The 10,756-nt window shown below is 35.0% G+C and overlaps 1 protein-coding gene across 3 annotated transcripts in view; it reads left to right on the forward strand.

Moving 5' to 3' along the window:
* The window catches only part of LOC138182277 (cilia- and flagella-associated protein 298), a 113,799-nt gene extending 110,062 nt beyond the window's left edge, over positions 1–3,737 (forward strand). For all 3 annotated transcript variants that reach the window (XM_069117947.1, XM_069117945.1, XM_069117946.1), the window contains one exon: positions 2,579–3,737. In XM_069117947.1, the coding sequence (XP_068974048.1) occupies positions 2,579–2,689 (111 nt within the window). In that variant the 3' untranslated portion in view covers positions 2,690–3,737. The remainder of the gene's footprint in view (positions 1–2,578) is intronic.
* The last annotated feature ends 7,019 nt before the right edge of the window (positions 3,738–10,756 follow it).

Consider the following 10,756-nt stretch of genomic DNA (forward strand, 5'->3'; position numbering starts at 1 on the left):
ACAAGATACTTAATTTTATTTTGTGCGATTTCTCAGCACTGTTTCCGCTACCTCACACTATTTTAGAAGGATGAATCTCCTTTGGAAAATCAATTTACAATAATACAAAATTGCGAAAAATATTATAATAAAATTTGAGTGTTTTGAGATAATTCAGCAATAACTTCTAAAAGCAAAAAAAGAATTCCATATTTGAAACGTGGAACGACCTATCAGAAGAATTGAACATCACGCTATTATCTTTCATTCTCCACTAACGTTCTAAGCTATGTACATTCTCAATGTCCATGATCAATAAAACACACATTTTAACATGAATTTAATGCTAAATGAAATCACTCGTTAGCGAAACTCGATCGATAGGGCTGTCCGGGTTGAATGTTTGAATATATAGCCCCGATTCTGGCATCTTGCCTACACACGATCTTGCATTTACACTATTATCCCATTTCGAAGCTTTATTTTTATTCTCGTAACGGTACCTCCAATTGGCCGATTCGTTAACAGCCTCTGATTTCCGTTCGATTGACGTATCGAATTCGGTGTAACATTACTGCAGGAAATCGCATGCTGTTTCACGAAGTAATAATCGATAACCGCGTACAATTTCGAAGATTTTCAACGTCGAATAGCGTGTACACATTTTGATCAATAATACGGCACCACTTTGCGTTGGACTGGTTTCGAGCAGCAAGTAGAGCATGCGCCCGATAAACATTAAGGGATTTGCTGTCGTCTTCTCGTTCGAAACGATTAATCGTTCTACGTTCGCGCGATCGCTTTTTTTCCTTTTATTTCTCCTCGGCACACTAGTTTTTATTCGCTTTCATTTCGCGCAAACGATCGGTGGAATTTATCGTGAGAGTGTTGGGACAAATTGAGCGTTTATCGTTCCTTCATTAATTTCAAGATAGAACGTTAATTCACATTTTAAATGAAGAGATGTAGTTCTATAACAAGAATCTTTAGTAATTAATGAAAATAGTATTAGATATCTAGAGCTTTCGAAGAAGAAATGGATTTTAAAATTTTATTATTTTAGTTATTTAGTTCCATTAGATAGACGTAGCAAAGAAAAGGGAATTTTAGAATTTTGTAAGATAATTATATTATCTTAAATATGTTACTTTACATATTCAAATAAATTACATAGAAGCTGTTCGAAATATCAAGTATTTTTAGAATTTAAATAAAAACAGATTTAAAAATTTTATAAGATACGTTGTTTTAAATACATTATGGTTTTTTACATATTTATCTGAATTATATACAAATAATAAGAACTCTGAATTATCTTGAAAGGATAAAATTTAAATGCTGATGCATTATTCGTTATATTATATCTACATTATTAAAAAATTAAATAGGCACCTTATTGCGAATTTAAACAACGTTTACTGCTCCCAACAGTTATTTTTGTAATATTTGCGAATTACTATCTAGTGAATTCTGTACCTTATTCATTTCCTTTCTTAGTAAATTTTAGAAACTAGGACAGGAAAGGATATTAAATTTTGAAGAATGAGTAAGATCGAGGAAAAACGATATTACTTCGAAAATGAATTTTATGCTACATCTTATGAACCATGCAAAGTTTCCTTGGTCCAGTCTCTGGTCTTTAAGGTTAGATTACGAGACCATTCATTTGCTTAACTGTTTAAGACCATCGGCAAACTTGGATTATCTTTCGATCGTTGTCGTTGACGAGCTTCTTGGTGGTATTAAAGATCTTCAAGAGCCTCTTGGGATATCAATGAAATCGATGATAAAATTATTTCGTAGCATCTGAGCGAAGCATTAAAATTGCAATAGCGTCAGATGTACGATTTTTAAGGGATTTTAAAAGATTTCTTTTTAAAATATGTACGTATTATTTCGTAGTACGCAAATACCAATAAAAAAAAATTAAATAAAATGTACGTTATGGAAAATTTTGTTCGTTAATCTAAATCATAGCTTAAAAAAGAAAATTTAAAAATCCCAACTTTATACACAAATCCCTCGTTTTAAGAATGACGCTCCATCTTCGTTAAAATGTGTACATGTGTGTGTCTGCGAAGGATGGGTCAATGTGCGAATCTAAAAGGGAGAGTGCGAAAATTATGTACCTGAGATGAGAAAATTAATCACCTTTAGATCTTCCATTAACTTTTTCTTTCTTAAACAGGACAAGGTAATCAATTTACTATCATTAATTCGCTATCCGCTATAGTTGGGTCATTCAGAGTTCAGACGCAAATAATGGAGATTTGGTATCGATTATTATAATCTTTTCCACTTTGTGTATAGATGTGAGTAGATGTACGTAGATGTGTGCACAAGTGTAGATGCGATACTTATAAATTTTTGCCAATACTGAAAATTCAAGCGCCTTATCTTCAGAATAGCTTTTTCTTGTTTCAAAAAAAGATTAAGAACCAATTTTCATCATTCGAGACTGCCAAGTGGAAAAATGGTAAATTTACGTATCAACTGTGACTGTCCCAACTTTGCTAAATTATCATCTGACGCTTGATTTTCTTACAGTCTGCACTGTATACATTTACAACGTTAACCAACGCTGATACACCTGTTTCAGAAACTTGAGCAAGACGATGACGACGAGTATCTCAACTCCCCCTGGGCCGACGGCAGCAGTCTGAAGCGACACTTTCAAGGTCTGAACAACATCTCCTGGAAACCGCACTAAGCGAGAACCCAAGAATGGGACCTAGAAGAAACGAGAGAAAAAGCGAAAGAAAAAGAATTTTTTCTTCTACGTAGCTTGTTCGAGTTACCGACCGCAAATATAGCCAATATTCTCTCACCGACTATCAAAGATGAAGAACGAAAATTTTATGAAATATGTAATAGAGAAAAAAGACCGCAATGGCGACCGTATCTTCAGGTATTTCCACGGATTGAACCAGTGGTGTACGATGCTCAACGTAAGAGTTTTCGAAAGGAACGGGCGTTCAATTGCGTCCAATTAAATACAAAATAAAAAATAAAAGAAAGAAAATAAAAATAGGATATTCGTCGGCGTTCTCTCCTCAAAGCGAAGAAATGAAAAAAAAAGAATTCAATTGATATAGGGTTTGATCCAGAGTGTCGTTCAAGATGAAAGACAAAGGAAAGATAGAAAGAGAGTGTTTTAATAACATGCCACAACGCTATCGCATAATACTGTCCCACACTGTGTACGCGCTAATTATTATCCAATAGAGATATAACGATATTTTGTGACAGACTTTTTTCTACTCGACAACCGCCCGGCATCACGAGAAACGCATGCAAAGAACGTGACCTCTCGGTTCTTGCTGATCGATTAATCCGTCGGTGCCTCGCGTTTTTAGCCCGGCACCGAGGTCGAACGATCGGCTGTTTGGCGAGGATCCAGCGAGGAAACATTACATTCGGATTCGTTGCCGATATTCCGAGCATCTCTGGGGTCTCGTCGTATCGTAAAGGGTACTTCCGAAACATTATAGAAGAACTTCCAAGATAAATTTCCAGCACTACTTGATCGCCATTGAGGGAAGATCGATGCAAATGAACCATCGACTTGGAAACCATTCCATATCTAAACTGTATAATCCCTCTTCTTGACGATTTAACAAGTTTCCGAATTTGCTCACAGCGATGCTCGAGGAACGTTGTACAAACGTAGAAATTGTATAAATTCTCAACGATTGTGCTTTGGGGAAACGCGATTCGTAGCACAATATCAAAGGGAATTGCGAAATGGATTGATTTTGGAGATCGTGTCGAGTACAGGAATTATTTGTCGTTGAGCTTCTTCGGGAACACTCTGTACGGTATCGACGCCCTATAATCGCAGTCAGGCGATTTTTTCTTCGTGTATGCAATTCACGTAACTATTCTCACGGAAGCCTGCGAATGCAAGACAAATAAGGCGAATCGTTTCCTGCGGGTTGAACGTACCATACGATTCGATCACCGACAGAATAAATTATATGTAATAAACAGTCACGCTATTCACTCCTCCTCATCGTGATACTAAGTCGAGCGAAAGCATTCCTGCCCATTTCTTCGATAGCACGCGCCTGGTGAAAAAACACACACACACACATACACACACTTGGTCTTATTTGCACAACTCTGGCTGACTCTAATTTACTTGACCAAGGAAATGTAAAGAATGAGAAAAAAAGGAAAATGTAATCCCTGTCGTGATAATCGGCAAACGCTGAAGAGGAGAGAAACCGAGCTTGCGCGAAATGGTCGCGTTTACTCAAGTGGACTAAAAGCTTAAAACGAGTAAATTAATGAATTAAGAGTACCGTTACCAAGTTAACAAGTATTACTAAGTTAATCTGCTTGCTGTGTGATCATGACGCGCATCCGAGAAACGCCACTCCACGTGCATCGTAGACGAATCGTGAACCACACATGTATCGATATACTGTATCTTTCACGTACACAAAACATACATACACATACACTTACATGTACACGTCCGTTTTACCGTGAACCGTAAATACACGCTTCTGTCTGAGAATATTCGACGCGATTCACCGAGACGTAAAACGGCGAACTTCAAATTACGCTTTAGGGGTGCGCCCTTCCTCCATCGATTACTCGATTTCTGCGTTTGTTTTCTTTCGGCAAAAGTAAGATAAAGGTCGCTCGGATATGATAGAAACGACGAGTAGAACATTGTGATCGAAAATTTGGTGATTGATGGAAATCGAGTGAGAAGGCTGATTCGTATCTACTGTGGATTTGTCTGACTAGTCTCGGGTGATACTACTGATCTCCTTCTAACTCTGCCGGCGTATTGAATCAGTAGGTTGCTATAAGTATATTACTATAAGACTTGATATAATTTTCGCAAAATTATAAACAGTTATTATTGTATTACGTTAAAACATATGAAATGTCCGATTTTGAATGGCTGGCTGAATCGTAAAAGAATGTATTAATATACGTAAATGTTAGAAAAATAATATTATATATGATAGAGAAAATTCTCAGCTTTAAGATGACATATAAGGATAAGACTATTTGTTGAAAAGAAATTTTAGAAAATTGATGCAACAAAAATGGACATTTCATATATTACAAATTATTATTAACAAACGATCATTTTCAATAATACAACAATATAAAAGGATTTATGTAACAAATTATTGTATGTCAAAGTGGTTAGTGAGAGCTATCAATGAAAATACTGTCTGTAAGAGATACTGCCACAATGAACCTAAATGTTTCCTTCGAAATACGTTCATACTGCAACATATTGACAAATAAGATCCGATGAAGTGTCGGCGTTCAAATCGACGTTGTTTGTATGCTGAACGCTCAGTGAAAAGGTATCGAACGATACTTTATCAAACCAATATCAGTTCTTTATCAGTAGATCGACACACAGCACGAATCAGCCCTATCTGAAGCATATTGTATGGCATCACGATACAGTTTCGTGTCGCGAAAGAATGTAATTTTTCAAAGGTGGATCGGGTAACGTTTATCGATAGGAAGGAACGGAAAGTTCATTGTTCCCGCTTTGTATCTCTGGTTGAATAACGAGTAGCACACAGTCAGATGTTGCACGCGACATTTTTTAAAATTATAGATTTCGAACCGCTATCATAGCGGGCTCAAAGAAAACTCACCCCCGCGATTACGTAAAGGGACACAGGGTGCCACTTGCGCAGAGGGTGAAACAAGTAACGATGGTTTTTTCGCGGCATCGTTGCTGCGCGTGAATCGATACGAGTGGCGCAGGACAGGCAAACCTTCGCCCCTGAGATCGATGGCAAAAATTGATGCTGAACAAATTTTACCAACACCCAAATTCGAGTTATTTGATGAATTTCTACTGTAATATTCTTTAAAGTTCATATTCTTCTTTTTGGACAGGTAATATCATGATATTCGGATTAACTTGATCTGTTTCATGCCATTACTGTCCTTTAACACTGAAATTCAAAGATAATTGAAAAGATTTCTGGAAAAGGAGCTTATAAAATAAAATGGTAATTAAATATTTGATGCTTGCGTAAATTGTATCGAAAATTTTGGTTTTATTATTATTATATTACCTGCGTTTGAATTCATAATTATAATGGATCTTAAAGAAGATCGTTCTTTCGATATTTGTGGTATTTTATGATCATTCCACTATTTGAGTAAAAAATATGTTCGACACCTATATATTTACCATAGACTCTTACCTACAAGTTCTATTCTTAGAAAGCTCCTGCACTGTCAGTTTTATTAGAATTCATGAGCGAATTTAGAATAATATTGAACAACATTAATATCCACTTTGTACGAAGTACTAGTTATAATGTAAACATAGCATTTTATAAAGAATGAATCTTGAACACATTGTGTAATTAACTCAGAGATCTATGTTTAACGAATGTAAATTATAGTATGTTCCATTGCTCGGTTCTGGAATTATTGTTGAGCAGAGTATCGATCAAATAGTCGCACCCTGGGTACCACGCAACTTGAACCTAATCTTCTACATTCGAAGACCTGAAACAACACTAATTTCAGCGATTGAATTACTAAAAAGAAAATGGAAGCATAGTAAAAAACAACTAAGATTTCATATAGACTATTTTCCTTTCCGCTAAAGAACGCGAAAAGTGATTACTATGGTGCTTGATTCGAGAAACAGTTAAAATATCTGTATTAAAAGATAATTTTAATATATTTAACACAGCATCGAATTATATAAGATGATCTCACGTGTGATTCTCATTCGACGTGATCTTTCATCATTTTACAAGTTTGCGACCTGTTCCATACGTAAAAACGCCATACACACACGCACACACACAGACACACCTTTTCAACGAACATGTATACACACGTGTACACACGTATACGAACACACATATGACTAACACAAATATACACTGGTAACCTATGGAAAGAAATAATAATTGAATTGTTTTTATGGATTAAGAACAAGTTGTCTGTGATCTACAATAATTAAAAGAATATTTAATAAGTATTAACATGGTAAATGCATAATTGACATGTCGATAATGTCGAACGAATCGGTTTAGGGAATAATAACTAATAATAGAGCAAACAAAAGAAAGAGGAAGGAGAACAAGGAAGCGGAAGTAAAAGCAGTCAGATATCGGAATGATCTCAATGTTAATGGATAGAGCAATATGATAGAAGAGATGGTGGGCAAAAAATAATAACGATAACGTTTGTCGCATTAACGACATCACCGCAAAGGAATTCTAGAGAGAAGAGAGGTATATTATATAAATGCATATATAAACATTAAAATAATAAAGAAAGAAAAAAAATAGAGATTTAAAAATGGAACACGCCACGTCTAAATACTATGTAATCGCTGTTGTTAATCAGTAATAATTCGCGATGTAAAGAGAAGAGAAGAAAAATACCAATTTATGCGTGCTGCGTTCGAAGTACCGATTAAAATACCAAAAAAATTATATAAATAAATAAATATATATATATGGCACTTGACCGTCGCGGCTAAAAAAAGTACATAGGATAGATAGATTTATAGAAGCGCAAAAAAACACCAAAAATCGTTCCTTCCACCCGCTCCGGCCGTGTATTTGATTATCGATTTTAAATATATCGCATCTCATGTAAAAGTCAAAGAATGGCTCTGCGAACTTGTAAGCGCACCTCAGAATGCAATTAGTATGTCGTTTTACTAATAAGACAGGGAGGAATAAAGTTGTTAAACTGAATGAAAACAAGAGATTAAAAGGGGAGAGGAATGGAAATTACAGAGGAGAGAAAAGAACGAAGATAAAGAGAATGCTATATTAATGCCACAATCACCGAGTAATAAGTTGTTCAACGAGCGTTGCGAAAGATGTTCGAGATAATTTTTGTACAGTTTTGGCACACACGAGAACGTGCAACATCGTCGTCTTTATATTTATGTACAACATTCAATTATTATAAATTTTCGATATTATTACAAACTATGATCGATTTCGTGTGAAAGTGTATATGGCTTTTTCTGCGGTTAACAATAAAATGTTGTCAAAGCTTTTTCACGAGATATATATACATACATATTTCACTCAGAAGTTTGATTTATCTACTGATTATTGTCCTTCCCTTGTTCCACAATATATTATAGCTTAATGAATTATAATTTTTTCAACAAAATTTTTAATAGTCAAACTGTTTGAAGCTATCAATTGTTTATATGATACGTGATTTGTTTGCATAGGTGTTTTATTATCAATAACTTTTCCGTATATAGGATATTAAATTATACATTATCAACTATTATAGGACAACATGCAATAATTAAAGTGAAACATTTAGTTTAATAAAATACTGATTAGAATCTGAAAGAGTGATATGATTCGTACAGTTTACTTTTGCAAATAGCTGACTAAAAAAAATTCTTTCTATTATTATAAAACAATATAGGAATCTGATTTCTTGCTTGTTTAAGAATCTTCTCAAGGAGAATACGAAAATCGACTACTTTGATTTAACCAACAGCAGATATTTCATGATACAAGAATAGACATCAACCTCTTTATACCATTCTAATCTATTGTAGATTACAATTCTTACAGATTACCGACGTAAGAATAATCTAGGGATAATTTTAATTTTCTACCTTACCAACAAAGCCTCTTACTCATCCTAACAAATATTACTAAATAAATAATCTACATTTCTGCAAATCAAAAAGTACATGACGTTAATGAAGACTAAAAAATTAATCATATGTAACGACTACATTAAAAAAATATATATAGACAATTGTTCTTAAAAGCTATTATTAGCAGAGGGTACTAAATCCTCCAAAAATCGATACGCGAAATCAACTTTTTAGTTTCCACTTTTTTCATTTGGATCATATTTCAAGTCCAATATACATGTCCTTGGATTCTTTTACTTTCGTATCCTTCAGCTCGCACATACTCAGGATCCATTATGAGCTGTAGGCATGTCGAAATTATCATACATATTGGTTGGTCAGATGCCGACACGGAGATACCTGCCACGGTCCCGAAACGTCCGATTATTTAAACAAACCCGCGCGATACGATCGCGGTCGCCGGTCACACCCATCTTAGCTTGGCGAGCACCACAGAATTCTTCCAGACGAGAGGTCTTGAACAAAACAAAATTCACCTTCTTCTTATCTTACAAATAATACAACGAAACGGTATCAATAAACTACAAAGTCAATAAGTTACAAATTGAGCTCGACTTGTGCAATGAAACCAAATTAGATGTTATTCATTAAATTATGATACGTATGTAATATAATTATTTGCATAGCTCAAAAAGAAAACTACTTAGAAATAGGGAGTATATAACACAGTGAACAGTGTAACAGTGTGACATTATCAAAATCAATTGGTTCTGTCGAATTGAGAAATCGACGAAAGTTATATTCACTTAGAAATGATTATTTTCAAGTTTTCCACTTTATACAAAGACGAGTGCTTCTAATATTTTGTTTACAATAATGACAGAGTCTTCTTTACATTGATTTAAAGACACTTCGGTATTTCTAGTGTTACCAAAATATTTTCTCCAAATTTTAGTGGAACATAGGTCTGTGATAGCTTCATGCAGCATTTAAAAGTTTTAAAAGCGTAATTTCACAGTCAGTCAGTAGTAGAGATGTGAATGTATCGATGGCTCGCACAATTGCACATGAAATGACGCACGCGTGGTCTTGTCCCATCCCCTGACAAGAGGGTGGCAGCGTGACCGTTGATTTCCCTTCGTCGCGCGTGCACGCGGCGAAATTAAATGTCTCGTGCGCGGACATCGCGAGCATTACAGCCGCTTCACTTTCGCATATGAATAATAAAAGAGCCGGTAATGCGTGAGTTCGACACCCTTATTCGGCTCTTAACCGAGTCGGCGTGCCTGTCGACCACTGCTGTATAATCGAAATCTTCATCGTGCACCGATAATTTATGCATTATTTCGCACGCTAATTCATTGTTGCGCATCATTGGTGAGCTTTACAATAACTGTCCACCGCGATATTAATGAATTTATAGCTGCATGTCGATTCTCACGGACCTTTCTTCGGTATATCCAGCGTAATTTGTAGTAATTACTATTGTTTAGCGATTCGTTACCATGACGATGAGTTTCACTTAAATTTTTTATAATTGGAATTAGTAGAATGTCCATTCCGATAAGAATTCTGATAGAATTAGAAACCGCACGATTAGCCTCGGAAATCACTTTCTATTTCATCAAGATCAATCCTCCTATCTCTAACCTATATGAATGCGTTGACTAAGCATTTCCTATTCAACTTGGTGACTGATCTCTATAAACAGAACAGACATCCACTTCTTGTACTTCTACAAAACCCAGACTTGTCGGCACGATACCACTAATTGTTTACAAGAATTGTTAATTTTATTGTCAAATACGATATTCAAGAATATTCAGCTAACACCTAAAAATCTATTTGTGCATCTTACAGAAAGAGATCTTGTGTATTCTGATGCTCTACTCATCAATTACTTAATTATCATTTAACTGTGCAATTGCAATCAAGATTGACTCTCCATCCTTGTTGCAATAAACAAAAATACGTTTAATATTCCAAGAAGAACTTTAGCATAAAATTGTAACAAGAAATTGAAACAAGAAAACGTTTCAGTAGCAATTCTTTCGTACTCCCCTAAAACTTAAAGAAAATGTTTAACGTCGGAAAGACACGATTGAGGCAAAAATATCCTATCAGAATATAGAAACTTAAAAGAAATGTGCAAGAACTAAAAAAAGATTACTCTCG

The sequence above is a fragment of the Bombus flavifrons genome, chromosome 8 (genome assembly GCF_040668555.2).
Source record: "Bombus flavifrons isolate JBK064 chromosome 8, iyBomFlav1_principal, whole genome shotgun sequence".
Lineage (NCBI taxonomy): Eukaryota > Metazoa > Arthropoda > Insecta > Hymenoptera > Apidae > Bombus > Bombus flavifrons.